At 38.9% G+C, this 26,930-nt stretch overlaps 2 protein-coding genes across 2 annotated transcripts in view; both read left to right on the forward strand.

Annotated features, from left to right (window-relative positions):
• Window positions 1-26,930, forward strand: part of LOC127049621 (uncharacterized) — a 1,817,862-nt gene that overhangs the window by 55,938 nt on the left and 1,734,994 nt on the right. The gene's annotated exons all lie outside the window — the stretch shown is intronic.
• LOC127049792 (cytochrome c oxidase subunit 7A2, mitochondrial-like) lies at window positions 10,857-11,349 on the forward strand. The gene has a single exon (XM_050951091.1). It carries the CDS (start codon window positions 10,921-10,923, stop codon window positions 11,170-11,172), a length of 252 nt encoding a protein of 83 aa, XP_050807048.1. The 5' UTR covers window positions 10,857-10,920; the 3' UTR covers window positions 11,173-11,349.

Below are 26,930 nucleotides of genomic sequence, written 5' to 3' on the forward strand. Positions count from 1 at the left end.
ACACACACACACTATTTATATAGTGTATATATAGTTGTCATAAACAGATGGTTAAGGATTAATGTCTCTCTTACCTGTAAAGGGTTAAGAAGCTCTTTAAATCTGGCTGACATCTGATCAGAGGACCAATGGGGGGAATAAGATACTTTCAAATCTTGGTGGAGGGAAGTCTTTGTTTGTGCTGTTTGTTTTGTTCGTTGTTCGCTCTTGGGGCTAAGAGGGACCAGACGTGCAACCAGGTTTCTCCAATCTTTCTGAAACAGTCTCTCATGTTCAAAATAGTAAGTACTAGATAGAAAAGAGGATTAGTCTTATGTTTGTTTTCTTAACTTGCAAATGTGTATTTTGCTGGAAGGAGTTTTAGCTCTGTTTGCTGTAACTTGGAATATCAGGCTATGGGGGAGGGAGTCCCTCTAGGTTATATAAATCTGACTACCTTGTAAACATTTTCCATCCTAATTTTACAGAAATAATTTTTACTTTTTCTTTCTCTAATTAAAAGCTTTCTTTTTTTAAGAAACTGATTGATTTTTCCCCCCTTGTTTAAGACCCAAGGGGATTGGGTCTGAACTCACCAGGATTGGTGGGGGGAAAAGAAGGAGGGGAAGGTTAATTTTTCTCTGTTTTAAGATCCAAGGAGTTTGGATAAGTGGAGCCTCTCAGGGTAGCCCAGGGAAGGGAAAGTCTGGGAGGAGGAAAGGAGGGGAGATGGTTTATTTCTCCTTGTTTTAAGACCCAAGAGGTTTGGATCTTGGGTTCACCAGGGAAGGTTTTGAGGGAACAGAGAGTGTGCCAAACACTATATTTTGGCTGGTGGCGGCGCTATCAGATCTAAGCTGGAAATTAAGCGTAGAAGTGTCCATGCAGGTCCTCACTTTTGGACGCTAAAGTTCAAACTGGGGGAAAAATACCTTGACAATAGTATACACACACACACCCACACCCACACACACACACGGACATATTATATACAAACAAACAGATATTGTATACAAATACACATATTGTCCCATATAAATAATGAGTTACATCAGACTGATTTCGTTCCAATATATTTACAAAGGTCTAAATCCTGTTGTGTCTTTTAGGGATAGATCCATAGCTTGAGCAAATTGGCATAACTCTATTAAATCTAATCAGTTGAGAATGTGGCTCAGAGTACCTTTGTATTGTAGGTATAAATATGTTTTATAGAGCTGGTCAGAAAAACCAACATTTTCCACCACAAAAATATTCAAACCAGTAATAATTATTTATCATTTTTTCAGGGATTTTTTTTATTTGTTTGCTTTGTTTTCCACAGGAAGTTTCAAATTAATTTGAAATGAGTTTTTCCCCAAAAGCCGCATTTCAACTATGTCATTTTTTTAAAAACAAAAACACTAATTGAAACAATCTTAAGTTGTTGTTTTGGAGTTTTCTTTTTTCCAAATTTTGATTTGAAATGAAAACATTGGTTTCAATATTTTCCATGTGAAAACTTAAAATTTGTAATTGAACTGACATTTTCTTGTAAAAAATTAGTATAGATGAAACTATATTTTTCTGTGGGAATTTGACCAGCTCTAATATGCTACTGCTGCAGACAATAGTGTTTCAATACATACATTTGGGTTGGGACATCAGCCACACAAATCTGTCTCAGAATATGTGATTACAGGGGTAGGAAACCACCATGAAAAAGCATCACTGTGAAAAACTTTGCCATGAAAAATAGCAAGCATTTTTGCAATCATAGGAACAAGTGCAAGATGCTGGCAAATATATGTGTAAATTGCTCCACAGAAAATGTACAGTACCAAGCACCTCACAGTGAATCATCCAGCCATATGTTATCCTGTCCTGTGACAGCAATATTTCTCTTGCAATGTTTACACCTGATAGAATATGCAAGTATTTGCTGCTCTCTACACTGTGTTACTGCCAAGATTTAACCTTAAACAGTTTGGTCAATAAATAGCATAAGAAGGAAAATATATGAACATTTTTTAAAAAGACAACTTAAACTGTACATAAATATTATTAAATCATACAGATTTACACTGATCGTATGAGCTGACTTGGCACAACTCAGAAAAAGAACAAGGAACAGTTAGTTTAAACCTTCTTTCATTCCCCCAGTTCATCCAGTGCCAGGCTAGTCCCCAATGTAAACCAGAGCAGACTAATGGTATGTCTATACTACAGACTCTACACATGTCCAGACGTGCTGTTGTGCCACAACTTCCCTATTGTCCACACTGAAACAGGTGAAGTGTGTCTCAAGGTGTATAGATGCCAAGTTAGCTAGCTCACCTGAGGGATGTGGATAAGTGCATGAATTAGCTGTGGCATGACCTTATACCCAGTCCACTTTACAATGTGAATGGGATGAGGGTCAGGTAGTAGGTCTCAAGCTTCAAAAGTCCTCCACTCCCATTCCTACAATGCATTGTACTCATTTCTTTCTGGCTCTGATACAATCTATTAAAGTCCCTTTCCCTCTCTTTGAAGTGGTCATAGTGCACTTCACTGACCACTTCTCACCTGAATTCTGCTTCAGTGTGTAAAATTCACTACTACATGTGACAATGGCTACAGCTTCAAGAGCAGTTAGCTAGAACATACCAGAGTTTTAATAATTACCTGGATTGAATGCAGCATCCTGCATAATTTTGGCCAGAGTAGCAGGAACATAAAAACATATGAAAGACCCTACTAGATCAGACCAAAGGTCCATCTGGTCCAATATCCTGTCTTCTGAGGGTGGCCAATCCCAGGTGCCCCAGAGGGAATGAACAGAACAGGTAATCATCAAGTGATCCATCCCCTGTCGCCCATTCCCAGCTTCTGCCAAACAGAGGGTAGGGACACCATATCTGCCCATCCTGGCTAATAGTCATTGATGGACCTATCCTCCATGAATGTACTTAGTTCTTTTTTGAACCCTGTTATAGTCTTGGCCTTCACAACATTATCTGGCAAGGAGTTCCACAGGTTGAACGTGCATTGTGTGAAACAATATTTACTTTTATTTGTTTTAAACCTGGTTCCTATGAATTTCATTTGGTGACTCCTAGTTCTTGTTTTATGAGAAGGAGTAAATAACACTTCCTTATTTACTTTCTCTACACCAGTCATGATTTTATAGACCTCTATTATATCCCCTCTTAGTCATCTCTTTTCCACGCTGAAAAGTCACAGTTTTATTAATCTCTCTTCATATGGCAGCCATTCCATACCCCTAATCATTTTCATTGCCTTTTCTGAACCTTTTCCAAATTAAATATATATTTTTTGAGATGGGATGACCATATCTGCATGCAGTATTCAAGACATGGTGTGCCATGGATTTATATAGAAGCAATATGCTATTTTCTGTTTTATTATCTATCTCTTTCTCAATTGTGCCCAAAATTCTGTTCACTTTTTTGACTGCTACTGAATATTGAGCGGATGTTTTCAGGGATCTATCCACAATGACTCCAAGGTCCCTTTCTTGAGTGGTAACAGCCAATTTAGACCTCATCATTTTATATGTATTGTTGGCATTATGTTTTCCAATTGCATTATTTTGCATTTAACAATATTAATTCATCTGCCATTTTATTGCCCAGTCACTTAGTTTTGAGAGATCCCTTTGTAGCTCTTTGCAATCTGCCTGACTTAACTATCTTGAATAATTTTGAATCATCTGCAAATTGTGCCACTTCACTGTTTACTCCTTTTTTCCAGATCATTTATGAATATATTGAATAAGACTAATCTCACTACAGACCCCTCATGGACATCACTATTTACCTCTCTCCATTCTGAAAACTGACTATTTAACATGCACCTGTGCAGTGACATTACAAACAAGCTGGTATAATCAGGCATTCACTGTACTCTTATTTAGCGCAGGAAAAAAAATGAAGCCGCTGAAATGCAAGTACAGGAAGGCCCATGACTCCAAGAGACAATCCAGGAGGGCTTCTGCCACATGTCCATTTTACGAGAAACTTAACCGTATGTTCTCAAGGGCCCCCAGTATTAAGCATAGAATCATACAATCCATAAGACTGGAAGGGACCTCGAGAGGTCATCTAGTCCAGTCCCCTGCACTCACGGCAGGATTAAATTTTATCTAGACCATCCCTGACAGGTTCCACAACCTCACTAGCCAATTTATTCCAGTGCTAATGTAACCTACACACCTTCTGGGTGTGGTGTTCTGTCCCATCTAGTGTCACTGGGACCACTTAAAGACAGAGATAAAATGAGTCTGCTCTACAGCCTTAGCTAACAGCCAGTTGGCTTTCAGATTGTGTGGTAGAGGCTCATGCACTAAGCTGTAGATATCTCAGTTTCAATCCCACCCGCCAGCAACTGGGGTCTGTCAATGTTACACTTAGCTACCCTGACAATTAGGATTTTTTTTTCCTAATGTACAACCTAAACCACCCTTGCTACAATTTAAGCCCATTGCTTTGTGTCCTATCTTCAGAGGTTAAGGAGAAAAAAATGTCTCCCTCCACCTTTAACAACCTTTTATGTACTTGAAAACTGTTATCATGTCCCCCCTCAGGCTTTTCTTCTCCAGACTAAACAAATCCATCTTTTTTTCAATCTTCCCTTACAGGTCATGTTTTCTAGACCTTTAATTATTTTTTGTTGCTCTTCTCCAGACTTTCTCCAATTTGTTCACATCTTTCCTGCAATGTGACACCCAGAAATGGACACAATACTCCAGTTGAGGCCTAATCAGAGTGGAGTAAAGTGAAAGAATTACTTCTTGTATCTTGCTTACAACACTACTGCTATACATCCCAGAATGATGTTCACTTTTTTGCAGCAGTGTTACTCTGATGACTCATATTTTGCTTGTGATCCACTATGCCCCCAGATTCCTTTCCTCAGATCTCCTTCCTAGGCAGTCATTTCCCATTTTGTATGTGTGCAACTGATTGTTCTTTCATAAGTGGAGTACTTTGCATTTATCCTTTTTGAGTTTAATCCAATTTACTTCAAACCATTTCTCCAATTTGTCCAAATCATTTTGAATTTTAATCCTCTCCTCCAAAACACTTGCAACCCCTCCCAACTTGGTATAATCTGCAAAATATATAAGTGTACTCTATGCCAGTGGTTCGTAAACTTGTTCCGTTGCTTGTGCAGGGAAAGCCCCTGGCAGGCCGGGCCAGTTTGTTTACCTGCCACGTACACAGGTTCAGCAGATTGCAGGTCCTAGTGGCCACAGTTCGCTGCTCCAGGCCAATGGAAGCTGCTGGAAGCAGCAGCCAATACATCCCTCAGCCTGCGCGTCTTCCATTAGCTCCCATTGGCCTGGAGCAGCGAACCACGGCCACTAGGAGCCTCAATCGGCTGAACCTGTGGACATGGCAGGTAAACGAACCAGCCCGGCTCACCAGGGGCTTTCCCTGCACAAGCGGCGGAACAAGTTGGGAACCACTGCTCTATGCCATTATCTAAATAGTTAATGAAGTTATTGAACAGACCCAGACCCAGAACTGAACCCTTTAGGACCCCACTCAATATGCCCTTCCAGTTTGACTGTGAATCACTGATAACTACTCTCTGGGAATCATTTTCCAACCAGTTATGCACCCACCTTATAGTAGCTCCATCTAGGTTGTATTTTTCTAGTTTGTTTGTGAGAAGGTCATGTGAGATAGTATCAGAAGCCTTACTAAAGTTAAGATAGACCATATCTACTGCTTCCGCCCCAATCCACAAGACTTGTTACCAATTCAAAGAAAGCTATCAGGTTGATTTGACATGATTTGTTCTCGACAAATCTATACTGATTCTTATTTACCACCTTATTATATTCTAGATGCCTGCAAATTAATTGTTTGCTCCCTTATCTTTCCGGGTACTAAAGTTAACCAAATTGGCCTGTAATTCCCTGGGTTGTCCTTTATTTCTCTCTTGGTAGTTTGGCACTATATTTACCCTTTTCCAATCCTCTGGCTTGTGACAGTCTTCCATGATGTATTGAAGATAATTGCTAATGATAGACATAACTCCTCACTCAGTTCCTTGAGTATTTGAGGACTCATTTCATCAGGCCCTGGTGACTTGAAAACATCTAACTTGTCTAAGTAATTTTTAACTTGGTCTTTCCATATTTTAGCCTCTGATCCTACCTCATTATCAGTGGTAGTCACTATGTCAGACATTCAATCTCTACTAATCTGTTTGGTGAAAACTGAAAGAAAAAAGTCATTTAGCACTTCTGCCATTTTCACATTTTCTGTTATTTCCTTCCCTCCCTTATTGAGTAACGAGACTACCCTGTCCTTGGTTTTCTCTTGGTCTAATGTAGAATGTTTTCTTTTTGCCCTTGTCATTTCAGGTAGAATGCAGCATCCAACTGCTGCTGAGGCCCTAGCACCAGCTCGTTAGCCACCTTCTCCTCCTCCTCTATCTGCAGCCCATAGTGCTACTACACCAGAGTTCTGGAGCCAAACATCCCACCAGGCAGCCTGTGTGGTAACGCTGGGTCTATGAGAGTGATAGGAGATATACAGTCACCAGCCCCTGCAGCCCACATCAGAAAACCCCCCATGTGGCTCCACAAGCCATCTGGCCTCAACATTCCTCCTAGCTGAAAAAGATGAGAGTTATTCAAAGAGATTACACTGGGGGCACACTTCAGAATTCATACTTTTGTAGTTTGAAAAGCATTTTGTTGTTTGGTTGATAGTATCTTGCCTTCTCACATATTTTACAGGTAATTGTGATGGTGTGGAGGTTTTTGAGTTATTATTTTTTTAGGGCTGTCAATTAAGCTAACTCACATGATTAAATCAAAAAAAATTGTGATTTAAAAAATTAATCATGTTTAATGGTACTGTTAAACAATAGAATACCAATTGAAGTGTTTTAAGTATTTTTAATGTTTTTCTACATTTTTAAAATATGTTGATTTCAAGTGTAACACAGAATACAAAGTGCAGTATTCACTTTATATTATTTTTATTACAAATATTGGCTCTGTAAAAATGATAAATAAAAGAAATAGTATTTTTCAATTCACCTCACACAAGTACAATAGTTCAATTTCTTTATCATGAAAGAACAACATAAAAATGTAGATTTGTTTTTGTTACATAACTGCATTCAAAAACAAAACAATGTAAAATTTTAGAGCCTACAAGTCCACTCAGTCCTACTTCTTACTCGGCCAATCGCTAAGAGAAACAAGTTTGTTTACATTTACAGGAGATAATGCTGCCCTGTTTCTTATTTGCAATGTCACCTGAGAGTGAGAACAGATGTTCACATGGCACTTTTGTGGAGTACTGTGTCCAGTTTGGGCCACACACTACAAGAAGGATGTGGAAAATTTGGAAAGCGTCCAACAGAGGGCAACAAAAATGATTAGTATCAGAGGGGTAGCGGTGTTAGTCTGGATCTGTACAAGCAGCAAAGAGTTCTGTGACACCTTATAGACTAACAAATGTATTGGAGCATGAGCCTTCGTGGGTGAATACCCACTTCGTCGAATGCCACAGAACTCTTTGCCAAAAATGATAATGGGGCTGGAGCACATGACTTATGAGAAGAAGCTGAGGGAACTGGGATTATTTTGTCTGCAGAAGAGACAAATGAGGGGGGATTTGATAGCTGTTTTCAACTACCTGAACTGGGGTTCCAAAGAGGGTGGATCTAGACTGTTCTCAGTGGTACCAGATGACAGAACAAGGAGTAATGATCTTAAGTTGCAATGGGGGAGGTTTAAGTTGGATATTAGTAAAAACTTTTTCACTAGGCAGGTGATGAAGCAATGGAATGGGTTGCCTAGGGAGGTGGTGGAATCTCCTTCCTTAGAGCTTTTTAAGTTCAGGCTTGACAAAGCCCTGGCTGAGATGATTTAGTTGGGGATTAGGTCCTGCTTTGAGCAAGGGGTTGGACTAGATGACTTCCTGAGGTCCCTTCCAACCCTATGATTCTGTGTTGCTCATTTTAAGAACCCTTTCACTTCAAATTTGACAAAATGCAAAGAAAATACCAACGTGAAATTTCAAAAGATAGCTACAGCACTTGACCCAAGATTTAAGAATCTGAAGTACCTTCCCAAATCTGATCAGGACATGATGTAAAGCATGTGTTCAGAAGTCTTAAGAGAGCAACACTCAGATGCGGAAACTACAGGAACTGAAACACAAAAAAAGAATATCAACCTTCTGCTGGTGGCATCTGGCTCAGATGATGAAAATGAACATGTGTTGGTCTGCACTGCTTTGCTTCATTATCGAGTAGAACCCATCATCTGCATGGATGCACATCCTCTGCAATGGTGGTTGAAGCATGAACAGACATATGAATCTTTAGCGCATCTAGCAGGTAAATATCTTGCAGTGTCAGCTACAACAGTGCCATGCCTGTTCCCACTTTCAGGTGACATTGTAAACAAGAAGTGGGCAGCATAATCTCCTGCAAATCTAAACGAACTTGTTTGAGCAATTAGCTGAACAAGAAGTAGGATTGAGTGGACTTGTAAGCTCTAAAATTTTACACTGTTTTACTTTTGAATGTAGTTATTTTTTGTACATAATTCTACATTTGTAAGTTCAACTTTTATGATAAAGAGATTGCACTACAGTATTTGTATTAGGTGAATTGAAAGAATACAATTACTTTTGTTTTTTACAGTGCAAATATTTGTAATAAAAAATAAAGTGAGCACTGTACACTGTATATTCCATGTTGTAATTGAAATCAATATATTTGAAATTGTTGGAGACATCCAAAAATATTGAAATAAATGATATTCTATTATTAACTGTGCAATTAATCGTACTATTAATTGTGATTAATTTTTTTAATCCCTTGACAGCCCTATTTTTTTTTATATATTGCTGTGAGAAATATGTTGCTGCTAGTTGGACATGAGCAGAATTGTATGTTTATGTGGTACTGTGATCTCCTATGCAAGTTACAACTGAGTTAGACACTGAATTACCTTTATATGTTCCATTTATAATTTTACAATTTGATCACCTAACTTACAGTGTCATTCACATTTAGATTTTATTTCACTGTTTCTTTTTTCCTGTACAGGTGTGAATTTAGGTAAAAGAAAACATATCCTTAATGTGGAAATTTCAGAAATTATGCCCCTGAAAGGGAGCCATAACATTTCAACTGGTGCCTAATTCTTTCCCTGAATACACAACAGAGATATCATTCAGTAAGTCTAATGAGGAAATTAACTAATGCACTCACTGACCATATCATTCACCTTTATATGGATTGTTAATTGTAATGGTTTGTAGTGTTGCCATGTTCCATAAAGTGTGCATTCATTTTTCAATGTACTGTTGTGCATGGAAGAGAACAGTACAATCAACTAACCTGAGCTGAACACACAATCATCCAGAGTAACTTGTGCACACTGAAAAGTGACATGATTTATGCAAAGCAGATTTCTGCAACTGCTTCATAGGTAACTTTACATTCATTTATTTATGTCATTGTAAATGTGAGAGGTGGACGAGTGCAAAGCTCCTTGTTGACTTGTACCTTTAAGGATTAATTTCTCTTCAATGCAATGAAGCATAGGGACAGATCAAACCATATATTATGATACACAACTGCATTTTAAAAGGTATTATACACTACGCATTTCAAATATATGGAGTAAAGCCCATGACAGCATTATTTAATAGTTTAAGTAGGCCTACTTCAGTGTTGTATTTTCAGAACACTGCTGTCCTGCTTTGTCTGTGAAGGGTGGAAAACTGGGGAAGTTGTTATGGAAAGAAACACACTTATGCTGTTGTCATGCATCATGTGTTCTGGCCATCCTCAGTATGTGCATTACAAAAAACCACTCTCTAAACACTAAAGGTGTTCACTGGTACTGGAATAAGACCTAAATGTTGTACTTTATTTCATTGAATGGCTTAGACAATTTTGCAGGGATGACTGTGAATGTGTTTCTAAACGTCTCTCAAAGTTCAGAAGTACTGAAAGTTTTAGGGGTACACAAAAGGGATGGAGACAGTTCTGGGTATGTTTTCTGTACTTGAATACATTCATTAATTTTCCATATAACTCAGGTTCTCAAAATAGTGAACAAAGGGCAGAGTCATGTATTTTTAAATGTCTTTGCTGTACAATTAATTATCACAAATAATTATGATAAATAAAAACAAACAAAAATGCATGGAACATACAAGCAATCACACAGCGACTGCTGCTCCCCTACCTCATTCTCCCCCGCCCCCACGACACACCTTAAACACACTCCAGCATATCAGTAAAAAAAGAATCTTCAACAGTTGTAAATTTTGGTAGACGTGTGTTGGGGGACAATGAATAGTCAAAACAGTGATATAATGAGTGTTTCCCACCCCTCCCTGCCCCCCTGCAGAAATCTGTCCCCACACCTTAAACAAGTTATATGAAAACCTGTTACTGGGGATTCCAAACAGGTGTGAATTGTAGCAAAGGCACTTAAGATAATGAAAAGGAATCCAGTCACATGATAGCTGGATTTGTCCCTATCACTAGATCAACCCCCAACCATAAACACCTTCCAGAAAATCTGAGAAGAGGGGGTTCCATTGAGCAATGAATTGACGTATTCGGCAGAGGTATTGAAGTATTCACTAGACCCAGTATGGTCATTCTTATCATCTTATCAAGCTTATCATCTAGCTTTTTTATAGTTAATAAACTTGTTTTATTGCTTTATCTAATCAAGTGAGTTTAAGATAAAGCATCTGGGCAGGGCAGAAGCAAGGCTAGGAACAAGACAGAATCCTAGTTGGACAAGGCTAGGAGCAATGCAAACACAGGAGAGATTGCAGCTGCTGGCATGTGCATTGAGCAACCACTGGCAAAGTACTACTGCTGGCGCCCCAGGCAAGCGGTTTCTGCTTCCGGTGTCCTTGTTCCCCGGTACGAGGTGAAGGGACCAGAGCCAAGATGCTGTGGAACCTGCTGGCTCTTCGGCAAATTTCCCAGAGGACCATAAGCACTGCTTCACGCAGACAGGTTGCAAACAGAGTTCCGGAGAAGCAGAAGCTTTTTCAGGAGGATAATGGAATGCCAGTGCATCTTAAGGGTGGACTAGTGGATGGTTTGCTATATAGAACCACCATGGCTCTAACGGTTTTTGGAACATGCTATGCTATTTATGAACTGTTTGTAGCTGCAATGCCCAAGAAAGTGAAATGATTCCGGTTTACAAGATGCCTCCTTAATTACCATCTCCTTGTCCAATTTCATGTAATTCTTCAGGGATCTTGCTTGTCCTTGTCATAAATGGTTGATTTCATGTTTGGGATCAATATGTATTGTAACATGTTAACTGCAACCAATAAAGCAGTTTTTACATGAAAAAAAAAAAAAGTACTACTGCTGTGCTTATGAGCAGTCCCAGAAATGTTGCTCAGCCAATCAGGAAATCTGGTCAATTAGGGATTTCAGCTGTGGTTAGCTAGCTCATCCCAGATACAGCTGCAGTCCCTCATTCCTTACACTTACATTACTAGCCCACACTGAAACCTGTGTCACAATGTCTTCACTGCTACTTTTAGCAAGATAACTAGATTGAAGATAGTGTGTGTATGCTTAGAGCTCAGTGAAAAAAATGATTTTTTGGTTTGGAGACTTAACCAAAAACTCCAGAAAAAAATCCAGTTCCATTCAAATTGCAAACTATTTTTTTTTCAAATTAAAAAGTTTAAAAAAACTCCAAAACCTGCTATTGTTTTGACTCGACTGAAATGTTTTGAGTTTGTGAAAAATATTTGCTTTTTTTTTTATTTTTCAGTTCATTTAGAGGCAAACTAAATATTCTAGTTGATTCAAAACAATTTATTGTGGGAGGCAAAGTTTTTCATTTTGATTCAGGTGTTTTTTACCTTTTTGCTTGTGTTTTATTTTAATGGCCAAATTGGAAATCAAAATATCGTTTCAAAATGAAGAGCTGAAAAGAAACATTTATTTTTTCCAAAATGAAACCTTTTGAAAAAGAGTTTGCCAAGCTCTAGGTATGTCTATATGAGCTCCAAATCACACCTTCAGTTGGACTGTAGATGTAGCCTGTGTGTGCGCTTCTGCTCTAGTCAAGCATAGAGTGCCACTTTTTTTGACAGAAAGCTCCACTGCTATAGTTGGTCATAACATATATTTTGGGGCCAGGACTGCATCTATGTGACTTACAGCACCATAACAACAGGTTCAGGGCAAAGCAGGAATTCTTTTGAATATATAAGGAAAACATTATTGCACTTCATCCTCAAAAACCACACTGCTAAGCACTTCTCAGGATTGGGAATTTATTGTTCAGAGAGAATAATTTAGTGCATTGAGAGTTGGCTTCAGCATCCTGAGATTATTACTCCTATTATGTCCCATGCCACTAGATAGTGTGAATCAACACCATCTCTAGGTTATTATGGTGATAGTACGATACCTGATAATCTATCCCTCATCATCTGTGTCAAACTACTTTCCTGCTGCTACTCGGGTATTCCAAGCCATTATTTATAAGAGTTAGCAGCAGTACTCAGAGCATCATTTCTTCCTTAATGGCTACTGAAGCAAAAAAAAAGTCTTCAATAGGTTTTGGATTAGGCCCTGCATCTTCCACTCTCTTCTTTCATGATCACAGTTAGACGTAGACAATGCAAAGCCAAAACAACAGCAGCAACAGAAGCCTCAGTTCTGACAACTGGTACTATATCGCAGTACTTTCATGTCAAACCCAAATATGGTTCCTTTTTGTTGCTGCACTGATAATTAGAGAGACGAGGGCACTGGGACTCATGCTTTTTTGAACAGTAGTGCAAACTGGGGCTGGACTACACAGAAGTAAATATTCTGGAATAATTATACAATAGCAATTTCAGTAAATATCCAACTATAGACAAGCCCTACTTTTAGGTGATCAATGGACTTATCTTACCAAAGGAATGAGACTACCAAAAGAAAGGGACCAAAAGGTGGTTCCAATGGTCTCAAAACTGTTGGTGAAAGGCCCCTATTTTCATAAATAAAAAGGCTGCTAACTCAAATTTAAAAAGAAAAACCCACTAACTAGACAAATGATGTTTTCTAATATGCAAAATCTTGTTTAAAAAAATTCTTGTCATTAATGTTGTAGCCTTCTATTTAAGCAACTGTGTAAACTCTTACTAGAAAGCATTAAAAGGCATTGTTAACTTCAAGACTAAGCTGTGACTGGTCATGCCAAATGTGACCTTAGAGTTAATTCAACAGCATTTTCTGTTTGTCTGTAATTAAAAAAATATTGAATGTCGCATCCTATCAATCCCATAATTTCAAGGAATGTTCTAGGCATCAATGGACACAGCCTATTGATTTTGGTGGAAGCTGGAATGCCAGCAAATCCTGATTCAGAGGAAAATCAGGGTCCTCAGAGTGTCCGGTGCTGCAGGAAAGATAATATCTCTACCAACCCCTGCTGCTGCCTACACATATCAAAGGCAGCAGCTGAACTGGTTGCCTTGGAAGATTATTCATACCTTGGACTCAAACAGAAAAAGAGCCTTATGAGGAAGGTTTGTAAGGATGTGTGTTTGTAGGGTTTCTGTGGGTAGAGATAAGAGGGTAGGAGAGCAGCAGGGACTGTAGGATGGAGCTGTGGTTGCTGAAGGAGCAGCAGGGACTGGAGGGATGGAGCAGTGGCAATGGAGAAATCAAGAACCGAAAGGGGGGAACTGGGTGGATTGGCATTGGAAGCAGGGACTCAGATATTGAGAGTGGAAAGCAGAGCCCGGGTAGAGGGAAGTAGGAGGAGGAAGATGGAGAAGGGAAAGCTGGGACTTGGGGTGAGGGGAGGGAACCCAAGGGGATAAAAATAGGAAGGAGAGAAATGGCAGTGGACACAGAGCCCCTCGCATGTGCTGGAGGAGGACATGAGACACTCTTCCGGGGAGTAATGGTATGTGGGGGGGGGCATTAGCAAATTAGGGCTCCGACCCTCTGGACAGGGCAGAGCAGCACACAGTCTATGGCCGACCTCCTGGGTGAGGCAGGAAACAATCTACAATCTATATTCTTGACCCTCTGGGCACAGTAAAGCAATGGCTACAGAGTCTTTGGCTACAGACTTCATGCTGGAGAAGACAGCTAAAAACACAGTCTGGGGCTTTGAACCTCTGGTTTCCTATCCATCAGGCTCAGAAGAAGGCCTCTCTGTTTCACTACCTGCTCAGCATGGATATCAAAATGGGGAAGTCTCAGCTTGCTGGGGATCCACCATATCCCCATTAACAATGGCCACCAGGACATAGGTCTGGTTTAAAGACTTATCTCTCTTTTGCTCTTCAACAAAGTTTGAGAACCTTATCAGGATATCAGATTCAGATAAGGGGGCAACCCATGTATCTGGGTGGGACTGGGGTACTAATGTCTCTGATTGTCTGGAACTCCGTTCATCTGACCTGGCTACCTCCACTGCACTGGCAAGGTGTACTTAGTCATGAGCCATCAATCATGGGGAAGCTGGTGGTGGGACCCCCTTATTCTCTGGAAGTTTCAAAAAACTTCTCTAGGAGATCTCCAAAATATTTCCAGTCTCAGCTGACAATGACTGGGTAGGTGAGAGATGCAGATAGACCTACTATTAGGGATCTTGTATGCCCCTTCTATGATTGGTTGAATCGGTGTAGCTTTATGTCCCCATTCATAGACAGCAGGTAGATGGTGCCCCATGGAGGCCCTGGAGTTGTACCAATGCCTCCCTCATGACAGTCTGGTCACACCCCGAGTCCAGTAGGTCCATTATTTCCATCACACTGATGTTAACAGAGCTGGTCAGTTTAGCTGGCCCCGGCCATCATGCTTGGACCTATACAATCCAGACTTGCCCATAGCTGCATTCCATGAATGGCCAGTCATGGTCCCTGCACTCCAGATGGCCACACAAAAAGGAATCAAGCAAACTTCCTGAGTCTGATGGTTAATTTCAAGACCAATCCCAGGACCTTGGTAGACCCTTTGGCATGAAATCTCCCTGATCAGGATCCCAGGGGTTAGATGATTTGAGGAGTCGCAAGCTGAATCCCACCCAAGCAACCACAGTTCCTTGGTTTGAGCAGTCCATGACCTCTGTGACTTCCTGAGCCTCCCGAACTCTGGCAAGGGAGGGTACTGGTGTGCCTCTTGAGGATGTCAGTCTCCCCAAACTAAGATTTTCTTTCACCCAGAGCAGAACCCTTGATCCCAGGGAATCCACCTGAGATGTCTTTCTGGCTACTACCCATTCAAAAATTTAAAGGAAGCACCTTTCCTAGGGCTATATCTTTGCTCATATTTTCCACCAAAATTGTGATTGGGTTGCTTCTGAGGCACTCTTTCAATGGGGCTCCATCTCTGTCTCTGAGAGGTCTAATATAATGGTGCTTTCATCCTCTGGCCAATGCACACTTCAGTCCTTTCCATTCTGGGATGGAAACAAAAACAAAAAGCTCAAAACAGGGTCAGCCAAGAACTTTCAGTAGGACCCCATCATTCTGGTTATGGCTTGGATCCAAACATTCTATGATTCTGATGATCTCCCAAGGTCTAGTCATCCCTTCTAGCATGTGCTTATCCAGTCAGCTACGTAGCTCATTCTCTGGGCTTCAACCAGGTTTCTCTCCCATCAAGAGAAGCAGAGCTCTGCTCTCCTTCCTTGTCAACCTTAATCTGGGCTAGGTCTGTTTCTTTTAACTTCTCCTTCTTGGCTAACATTTGCTACAGGAATGGCAGGACGGGACCAACTGGGCCTATAGATTCTCCTTAATCCTTCTGTTTTCAGTCCCATCATAGGGAGATGGGGAATACACAGTGCCCCTGGCATGGGGTGGAGAGGACCATGGGAGACCCAGTTCCTGGCATAACAACACGGGTAATGGACTTGAAATAGAGGAGCATGGGAAGGTGATGCATAGGAACTTTGTACGTGGGGTGGGGAATGTAGGTAGCCCCTGGTGGGAGCAGTGCACTCTGCAAACAAAAGCTATGAAGTGTATCCCCCTGCCCCAATTTATGCTTTACTGTATATTCTCCCATAATTAGCTGAATCTGTGTGCGAGATATAGCTATATGTCCACATATGACCATCTGTCATGGCTTAGGGTTAGCTATACCTTTAATCCTCCTCTGTCTCTCCATGGGAATGCCTTGGAAGTGACAGTCAATGTACCAATATTACTCTGGAATCCCTTAGTTCACCCCACTCTTAAACTGGAGTTCTAAGACAGAGCACCTCTGTTCACCAATTCTGTCTCCTCAGCAGGTCCAGCTGGGTTTTGGACCTTGCAATAGACTTCCCTTTGGGAGAACATGATCAGTATGAAAATGCAGTGACACAGAACACCCTCTTCATAATAATGTTATTATTTATCCATAGGAACAATGCAGTCAGAGAGGGAAGGGGTTAAAACAACAGGCGTAAGATACACCCATCTGACTTGACATTATACTTTCCTAGAAAGTTTGGTGGGTTCCTCTTGTGTCACATTCCACAGCACTGTGGAACTACATTGCAGCCACTGTCTCAGTCTGAACCTGCTCTTAGGTTCACAGGAAATCTTTTTATTCATTTCAAAGTTCCTTGTCTGAACTGGGACCCCTGAATCTGGTAACTCCAGTTTATGCTCTTCACCAGATTAGTTGGAGGTAAACTTCCTGCAATGGATTCACTGTATTGTCTATTAAGCACCAGCAATTGAGTTAGAGTCATTGGCTTCCTTCCTGGAGATGTGTAAAACCAGATGTGTAAAACCAGATGTGTAAAAAGCAGCAAGTTAAAGCTTTGCTGGCATGTAGCAGACAGTGTGATAATAATGATATAGACAGAGGTACACACAATATTTATAAAAAATAATACAGCTATCACCCATACTTTTCATACCTACCAAGTCTTACTTAGTTTTGGTTCAGTTTCATGCAATTTTCCATGGTATCATTTATATGATCAATACAGCAAGTCCCCCTGGTATAGAGGAGTTAGGTGAAAGTTGTTTTTTCATAGTGATTTTTATGTCATAGATTACTCATCTGCTTTAATTAGAAAACTAAATGTAGATCTTTTGCTTTCTAGTGTAAAAATTAATACATTATATATATATTCATACACATGCTGTAACTAAATATACATATACCTCTATTTCTCATGTCTCTGTATGTGTGTGTACTGTAAGATACAAGACTCCACAGTTCCTATTCAATTCAATTAGAATTGGCATGCTCAGCTTCCCTGACAATTATACCTTAGATTTCTCAAGGTAGACACCTAAAGTTACTATAGGCCTGGATGATTTACCCCAGGCCACAAAGCAAGTTATTGGTGTTAGTGGTAGACATGGGATGACAACTGAGAAATTCCTGGCTCCTAAACCCATGTGAAAGTTACTAAATCCCATGACATTGCTGAAATATCAGTTTTGTTGCAAGTTATACACAGTTTGCTTTTATTCAATAAACAAATTAATTCATTATCCTGCAGAAACACAAAAGTTAAGAACGAAAGATGGTTTTAGATGAAAGACAAAGGAGAATAGCTTGAAGGCCAAGAAAACAAATATTTTCAAACTCTACTATTGGGTCAATGTATGTGGAAGAGTTGAACCCCCAGTACCTCTTCAGAGTGGACGCTTGTGTTGAGGTCAATAAAGGACACAAACAGGCAGATCCTTATCTTCATTTGCAGAGCTGTCTGGAAAAAAATCCAAAAAAAGAGTTGGTAATCAGAATTTGCCAATTTGTCTAAATCAAAAAGTTCTGTGGAGAGGGTTTGATTTTGATCACATTCCTCAGGGTGCGTGGGCAGGGGCAGTGGGGAGACTAGGTTTCCAATGGAATACTACCTGTTAGGCAGGTTTCTGATATCAAAATGTCTTGCTTCCTGCCAGGCTCCTCGGCACATACCTGGAGTGCTGCTGGGGAGTGCAGGCATCCAGGGTGCATGGCTCCAGTACAGTCTGCCAGTGGATTTTCCTTTAGTATTACACTAATAAAATAATACCAACAAGATCTTATAAAAGAGACAAGGCAAAACAGCACGTTTATTGCAAATACAACAAAATAGTTTTGACAGCTGTTATAATCATTCACTCACACACACACTCACACACGATCTGCAAAGATAATTTATAATTACCAGCCTAAGCGTTGCTTGTGCCAAGTCACTGGCCAGGTGGCCTGGACACAAGAGTGGAGCCGAGTTGTGCCAGATGCGCATCCAATGCCCCTGGAGGGTGGTCGCAGAATCGACTCAAAGAACACAGTCCCCTGGTCCTGTTCTTATAGGTCTTTGCCTCAATGTGTGTCTATGGAAGTTGCTTCATCATGCTGAATTCGTGACTGAGGTAACCATTTATCAGCTTGATCATCAGATGGTACACCCATGACGGGCATACATTATCTTTGAGTCTTCTATCTCTCCTTGATGCACTTTGGTGGGTTCCAGCATGCCCTCCGAGGGTCATCTGTTTACCTCCGCCCTGCCTTATCTTCAGCCCATTGATGGTTGTGAGTCTTAGGTTTCGGCTGGTACTAGTTTCTGATCAATTATCTACCTGTCACAAACACTCACTCCCATGCGCTCAGCATTCTCACATCCATACTTAACAGATTTGATTAGATTCTTTCTCCCTCTTTCCACTACTAAGAGATTTACATAGGCATAATCAAGTTTCTCAAGGGATGAGAGGATCAGTGGGTATGGCTTAAGGAAACATCATTGTTCTTCCCAAAGTTCTTATCTCTTGGTACAGATTTTCTGTCCTGTAACAGCATTCTTATCGGTTACGTGCATATTCAATCCCTTCTACAGGCCTTAGATAATTGGCGTGTTGGCCTTGGGCTTCTTACAGAGAGTCATGCAACAACTTTTGACAGAGAACAGAGAGAAATTCTTTTAGCAGACTAGGTATATAGAATAAACAATACTAGTTTCCTTTAAACTATATTCTATTCTTATATTCTAATATTTTATTAATATTCCTTATAATATTTATTATAATTGGGACATGTTCCAATAATAGCTTGTGATCTCAGAGCTTCCAGTGTCTATGGCCCCAGGACAGCCCAGAAGGCAGACTTTGCTGTCCATCTCTTTTCACTGTTTTTTGTTTGTTTGCTTGTTTGTTTAATTTTGGTTTTCTTTCTGAATTACAATGAAAGCAAGGTTCCAAATAATAAAATCCTCTAAAATTGGAATACAATTCTCTGCCCACATCTATCTACCTCCACAATGCTACAGCAAACTCAGTTTTCTGTATTTTTAGCAAAAAGCTAATGCAGATACCTCATTACTCTACCTGGAGCTAGGCTTGAACCAGAGAATGAATTAAAACACTCCTAGTCCTGTGCTACCCCACTCATCCGCAAATGCTGAATTTATTCTTTAATAGTGAAGCCCCAAATCCTTTCATTTTAATTTGTGCTTAAATTTGCAATGCTTTATTCTTCCAGCAAATTATGTGTATGCTTTCAGATCAAAAGATCTAAATGTACAGTGTACGTGTCTCTAGACTCTTTGTGCATCCAGAAGCATCTAATTAATACTTAATACTTTTCAAAAATATTTAAAGTAGCCTGCTATTTATTCTACTTTCCTTCATTTCACTATGCATGCAGAAACACCCAGCATCATCATCTTTATAGCAGCTGCTCTTTGATTAAGGCATTAGGAAAGATCACAGTAGATTAAGTTTATTTTGTAAGATTTATTTAAAACCAAGTGTACTGATTTAAAAAATATAATAATAATGTAAAATATGGAGTTCCTTTTCTGATAGAAGCCATGTAAGGCTAGTATGCACTAGAAACTGACTGACCTATTCAGCTTTTATTTCTATTATTATTGTTTTAACGAAGCATCTTTTGGATTTTGAGATAAATAAGCACAGGGTTCCTCATATCTAATTAAGAAGCTGTAAATTCTGGTCCATGGCAGTCAGTAAAAGATCTCTGTCATAAACATTCAGTCAGTTGAACTAAATATGTAAACCTATATGGTTAGAGGCTTTCATAAATAAGTGATGACAATATCTAAAATCCCGGTCCTTCATAGAACTGCTCCAATCCACCAAAGCTCGTGAGCAGATGCTTAGCTTTAAAAAATAAGTTTAAATCCCTGGGTTTAAGGTCTTTTCTGAATAAGGATGGATACACATTCTGAAAGTTAAATGTTTGCTTAAGTTTCTTATTGAATTTGGGCCAGAATGCTTTCTTTTAATTGCTTAGTCACTCATCCTTAGTGAGAGTTAAGTAAGTGTAGACATCAGAGAGGATGTTCAAAACACTGAAAAATTGGGAGCTGGATTAGCTACAATAAATACACATTAAGAAGAAAAAAAATTAAACAGGGAATAAAATCTGAGTACTTTAATATATACAACTTTTTTTTAAAAAACTGAGGTTGCACCTTATTCATGGCAATGGCGATTTACTCATACAAGTAGACCCAATGGAAGAGTTTTTCACTAGAAAATGCTGATTTGATTAAATCTAAGCATGCTATGTGAATGTACTGATTTCTGATCATTTCCTGTTGAAAAATTTGAACTCTGTTTTCATGAGGTTGAAATGTGTTAATTAAAGAAGGGACTAGAGCCTGGATGTCCTGTTTAGTCAACAGGCTATAGAGTTATTCTCATGTTTTCTCCAGACCGATGCATGTTTTAGTATTTATATAAAGTGGAACAACTTCAACAAGACAGTCAGAGAGACCTCTCCCCAGCATCCCAATCCAGTGGCTAAGATACTTTCTCACTAATGTTTTCTCACCATGTTGCTATGGACATAAAGGAGGTCACATATTTTCTGGAGAGTTTATGAATGGCGATTGCAAAGTTTCCTATGCTCTTAATAAAAAAGTGACAAAAGAAAAAACAAAATGTTTCATTCAACCCGAAATATTTTTTAAATTTTTTTGCTGAGAATATTGAAAACTTTTCTTTTAGGGCCAAATGAAACATTGACTCAATAGTTTTTTATTGGTAATATATTATAAAAATAAAGGGTGAAATTCTGGCTCCTTTGAAGTCAATTGCAAAACTCCCAGAAGTTATACATCTGATTGGCAGGACCGTGTGTGTGTGTGTGTGTGTGTGTGTGTGTGTGTGTGGTGAAGGGTGTTCTTTTTTCATTTATATATGACATTTGTATTTCAAAAAGTATTTACTACAATAAACAAGGATACCATAAATAGATCTAACAAATAAAACAATAACACATATACAGCACAATCCCAGATGTCCTTATTCAATCTTTTCTTAGGCAAATCGGAGTTTTGAAATCAATGGGAAACTTTTTCTGATTAAAGAATAAAAAAAAAATTTGGGCTTCAGCCTTTTTTTATGTGGGAAGTCCTCACTAGGTCATAGAAGAGAAATTTAAAATTATAATAATTTCTATTTGCTACAGTTGACAGACTGCTATATTGTAGCAAATTGCAAAATGACAAAGCAAAATATCCTCCTAATTAAATTGCTACTAGTGCAAATAATTCTTTGACTAAGGTGGTCTATAAGAAGTCAGTATTTTACACAACAATTAAGAGTAAATATGAAAGTTAGAGAAAGAGGAAGAAAAGTCAGAACATCAACGAATGAGTATTTAAAGTGATAACTATTTTAAAAAAAATTATAGATAACCTCACAGCAGCAGTACCTGAGTAACTCCAATTATTTCCTTTGTGAGATGATAACTGTGGATATATTTTGACTTCATAATTGTAATCACACATTTGTTTGCATAGGTATGAAGAAATGAAAAATTTAGCTCATAGTTAAGAATGATAATTATACTTGAAACTGGAAGAAAGTTCCTGAAGGACACAATTTCTTCTATCATTACCATGAACTGGATGGGTAAGTCTGACAATGTCTACACTAGGGGGACTATAGTGCCATAGCTATAGTGCCATAGCTATGCTGGCCTAATTCCATATTGTAGACAAAAACAATAGTGATGGAAGGAGTTTTTCCATCACTATAAGAACACCACCTCCCTGTGCGATGGTCACTAGTTTGATGGAAGCATTATTCTGTCACCTAATTGCATCTACCATGGGAGTTAGATCAGCACAGCTAAGGTTCTCAGCGGTGTGCATTTTTCACATCCCTAAGCACCATAGATATGTTAACCTAAACTTTAAGTGTAGATCAAGCCTCACTGATTGCAGATATCTGAATTATATAGGGAGGTAGTATACAGAAGGTAGGTTTCCTGTGATATTCTATCATCACAAACTACTTTTCATATAGATTTATTCTCTGTCAATACATTTTGTTTCTGTTACTGATAGAGTATCCATGTTCTCAGTAGGAACTGCAAATGCACAAGTACAGTCTATCACTGCCATTACACTAGGGATTCCAATAATATCAATAAGGTCTTATTTCACTTTTGGCTGATGCAATGGAATAGTACACATATAATGAGGGTCTCAAGTTTAATTATGGCATCAAAATTACATAACTCACTGTCAGAAACAGATAGATAATTCATCTGAGTTACGCATGTGCCTAGCTTTCATGGAAATCCTTTATATCATAGATAGAAGGCACACAGTAGTTTCTGACGAATAGTCAGTGAATGGCTTTGTCTTGACATAAGTACTAGCTATAGGCTGATAAGGTCACTTATGTCCATCTAATTAAAATGGAAACATCAGCTGTTTACCCTTCCTATTCTTAGATTTTAAGATCTTTAAAGTCATCTCTTTGGACTCTTTAGTCCATCACCTCAGGATTGCATAAGAAGCAAAAAAAAAATACTTAGCAATTTCATAGACTTTGTAATCTTTAAATATACTTTGGAAAGATTAATTCATTATCATAACATCCTATTCATTCTCATAACAGAGAAGTTGAATGACTTGTTCAATGCCACAGAAAAATCAGGTCACAGAGCCAAAATTTGAATATAACATTATAAAAAAAAATCTATCTATCTAGTCATTTGGATCATGACCAGAGGTCCATTGAAGCCAATAGAAAAATTTCCATTAACTTAAAAAATGGGCATTGTATCAGGCCTTTGTTCCTGACATAATGATGAGGGTAAAATCTAAAATCTAAACCACCATTATCTCATCTTGGGTCATTTATATGTAAATATGTAATCTAAAATTAGGCTCAACTGCTAGATTTGTGAAAAGTTCAGGACACTGATACAAGTTATCCAAATCCTTTATGAAAATTGATTAGAATATAGGAAAGAGCAACAATCTTCAGCTGAACTTGCTAAACTTGACTGTTTCCAGTACTCCTCCCACCAAACCTTTTATCCTTACCTCTATTTCCCTCTAGCTCAGAGAGACACTTATATATTTTATATTCCTGGGTTGGAACTAATAGGATCTAGCTGCCAGGGTGAGTCAGTAAAATAGCTCTGAATCTCCGTACAGTGTCCTGTGACTTGACATCTGGGTAAGTCAGCTGATAAGTTCAGTATCTTTATATAGTGTCCTAGAAGCTGACACTATTCCATTGATATATGTCAACTGGAAACAATACTCTACTGAAGAGTTCTCAGCCTCAGTAATCAGTTTCAATCAGCGAGATCTTATCCTCAAGTGTTAGAAGTTATAACAAGAACGTAAAAGAGCTATCATCTATGCAGAAAATTCAGGCATATGCAGAAAATTACATACAGTCCTATGACTACTGTACATGGAGTGCTACCATCCCAAAGATATTTTACCCCTGCTGTCTTTTAGTCACTCTTGAAACTCTCCCAGTGAGCACTAGTGCAAAATGAGGGCAACAATGACTTAAAGTTAACTCCTTGTTTCCAACAGGTCAGATATTTCTCCTGCACCTAGTACAGGGCTGCTTATAAGAATAATATAAACCCAAAGCATATTTTAAGTATGTAAATTTATTGTGGGAATTTATTTCAAATTAGAAGACATTTCTGTTACTCAAAAACAAAGGAAAACTGTAAAAGGCTGTAAGCATGAGAAAAGTACCACAACATAAAATATTTCATTATCTGGACTTCAAAGAGGTCACAGACTCTCCAATGGGTCTTCAGTTTGTGATTGTGTTACTAGATAATGGACTTTCAATTATTTGAGAGACTTGAAGGATTAGTGGATTAATGCACCAGTTTTTGGATTCTGAAGAATTAGGTTAAAAGATCTGCTTTGGGTCAAAAGAGAAATGAGTTTGATAATCTCTGCTTAGTCCCTCAGAAATATTTGTCCAAAATTACAAAACCATGTTGAATCATTTCCTGCTATTCGAATTCTTTACCTATAAAGGTCAGAACTGGTGTTATATGCAAACAAAAGCACCTTGAAAGGTTATGTTTTTCTAATCGACACTGAGTTGCAGTGCCAAAACAGACTAAAACATTTGGATAATACCCAGGTGTATTATACTGCTTTGTATATAAATCAAATGCTTCAGGTTGAATATTGATATTCTATCATTTTTCTATTGTAAAACACATGCATTCTTTGCACTTGTTATTTTTGGAAACAAATAATAGTGATGAAATCAGGAATATTGACCAAACTTCTAACTAGATTTAAATCAAGCTTTAGAAAAAGCAGGAAAACTAAAAAGTAGAGAGACATCTAGATTTATTTGTCCATAGCATCATGAATGTCAGGGGCTTGAGTTGCCTTTAACTTGCTCTGGGGTATATCATAGAATTATAGAAATGTAGGCCTGAAAGGGACCTTGATAGATCATCTAGTCAATCCCTCGGTGCAGGACCAAGTATGCCTCGACCGTCCCTGATACATATTTGTCTAACCTGTTCCTAAAAGCCTCCAACGATGGGGATTCTATAACCTCCTTCTGAAATCTATTTCAGAGCTTAACTACCCTGATAGCTGTTTCTCCTAATATCTAACCTAAATATCCTTTGCTGTTGATTAAGCCCATTACTTCTTGTTCTACCATTAGTAAACATGGAGAGCAATTGATTACCACTTTCTTTTTATCAGCCCTTAAGATATTTGAAGACTGTTATCTGGTCCCCACTCTGTCTTTTCTCAAGACTAAACATACCCAGTTGTTTTTTTTTAATCTTTCTTCATAGTTCCAGTTTTCTAGACTTTTTATCATTGTTGTTGTTCTCCTCTGGACTCTCTCCAGATTGTTTACATCTTTTGTGAAGTGTTGCACAAAGAGCTGGACACAGTACTCCAGCTGAGGCCTCAACAGTGCTGAGTAGAGGGGGGACAGTTATCTCCTGCATCTTACATAAATCACTCCTATTAATACAAGCCAGAATGATATTAGCTTATTTTGCAACTGTTGACTCATACTCAATTTGTGATCCACTATAACGCCCAGATTCTTTTCAGCAGTACTACCACCCAGCCAGTTACACAACTACAAAATGGGGATTATTTGATTTTTCCTTCCTAAGTGTAGTACATTGCAATTTTTTCTATTCAACTACATTTTGTTGGTTACTTACCAATTCTCCAATTTGTCAAGGTCAATTTGAATCCTAATCCTTTCCTCCAAAGTGCTTGCAACCCCTCCAAATTTGGTGTCATTCACAAATTTTGTAAGCAAACTCTCCACTCCATAATCAAATCATCAGTGAAAATGTTGAAAAGTACCAGACTCAGCACTGACCCTGCGAGATCACACTAGATATGCTCTGTGATTTTGACAGTGATTCATTGATAACTGCTCTTAGAGTACCTACCATCTTTCAACTAGTAGTTCACCCACTGTGACACTCTGTGTCTTGTGGGAGTGCACTGTAACCCCCATATTCATCATTTATATATAATTGTGATATTTCATATAAAGCATGCCATGTAAGGTATCATGGGAAAGGTTATGATCTAATGAAAACCATAGATCTATCTAAATATGTATATCATTGGTGCATACAAAGTCATGAGATTGTGTTGTATGGTTGTCACTAAAATATGTTGTGAGTTGGGGAATCGCCCAGATATTAGACACCCAGAGACAACAACATGGGAGGTAACAACTCTCAAGCAGGTATCAACCAACCATCAACAGCCATTGTCCAACAAGGGAGATACAATTCAATACCTAGCCTGCAGAAGGTCACAACAGAGGAATTGCTCAACCTGGTGACTCAGGAATGCCTATCAGATATGCCTGGACTTGTGTTCTCCAAGCACTTGAAATGAGGATATAAAATAGAGGATGGGGGCAGCATGGTTTCTCCTTTCCTACCCATGCCGAAGGCAACAAGAATGCTGGAGCTGAGGAGACTGGTCCCCAGGCTACCAGGGAGAGCCTGCATATGAAAGAGTGTTACAAACTTGTATCCAGTGGGGTGAGAAAAATTGCTTAGTCCAAATATTGCCTAGTCTATTAAGGTTGTGAGAATGTAGACTGCGTGCTTGTGTTTTATTTTCCTTTGGTAACTACTCTGATTTTTGCTTATCACTAATAATTACTTAAAATCTATCTTCTTGTAATCATGTATACTTATTTTAATGATTATCCTTACCAGTGAGTTCGACTGAAGCATTTGGTAAATCTGCTCAGGTTACAAAGGCTGGTGTATGCCATTTTCCATTGATGAACCAATTAATAAACTTGCACTGCTCAAGAAAGGGTCTTGAGCAGTGCAAGACAGTACAAGGCTAGGAGCTGGGGGGATTTGGCTGATGTTTGTGAGTAGCTCTGGGAGCATTCATACAATCTAGTTCCGTGCGGGGGCTGCACATGCAGTTGTATTGAATGGCAACAGCACCTGGAGGGATTTGCTGATTGTCACCAGAAAGGCATTGTGAGAGTCAACCCAGTTTAGTGAGTTAAGAAGGAACAGCCTGGGAGTCTCATCACACCCACCTTATAGTAGTTTAATCTAGACCACATTTCCTTGGTTTGCTTATGGAGTTGTTGTGTGGGGCTGTGTCAAAGGCATTACTAAAATCTACATATATCACATCTACTGCTTCCCTCCTATCCCCTAGAAATAATTCCATTGTTAAACCAGTATAAGGCTTCAGG

The sequence above is a fragment of the Gopherus flavomarginatus genome, chromosome 4, assembly GCF_025201925.1.
Source record: "Gopherus flavomarginatus isolate rGopFla2 chromosome 4, rGopFla2.mat.asm, whole genome shotgun sequence".
NCBI lineage: Eukaryota > Metazoa > Chordata > Testudines > Testudinidae > Gopherus > Gopherus flavomarginatus.

What these genes read in the sequence shown, in the direction of transcription:
- LOC127049792 (XM_050951091.1), top strand. Translation starts at nt 10,921, where the DNA reads ATGCTGTGGAACCTGCTGGCTCTTCGGCAAATTTCCCAGAGGACCATA.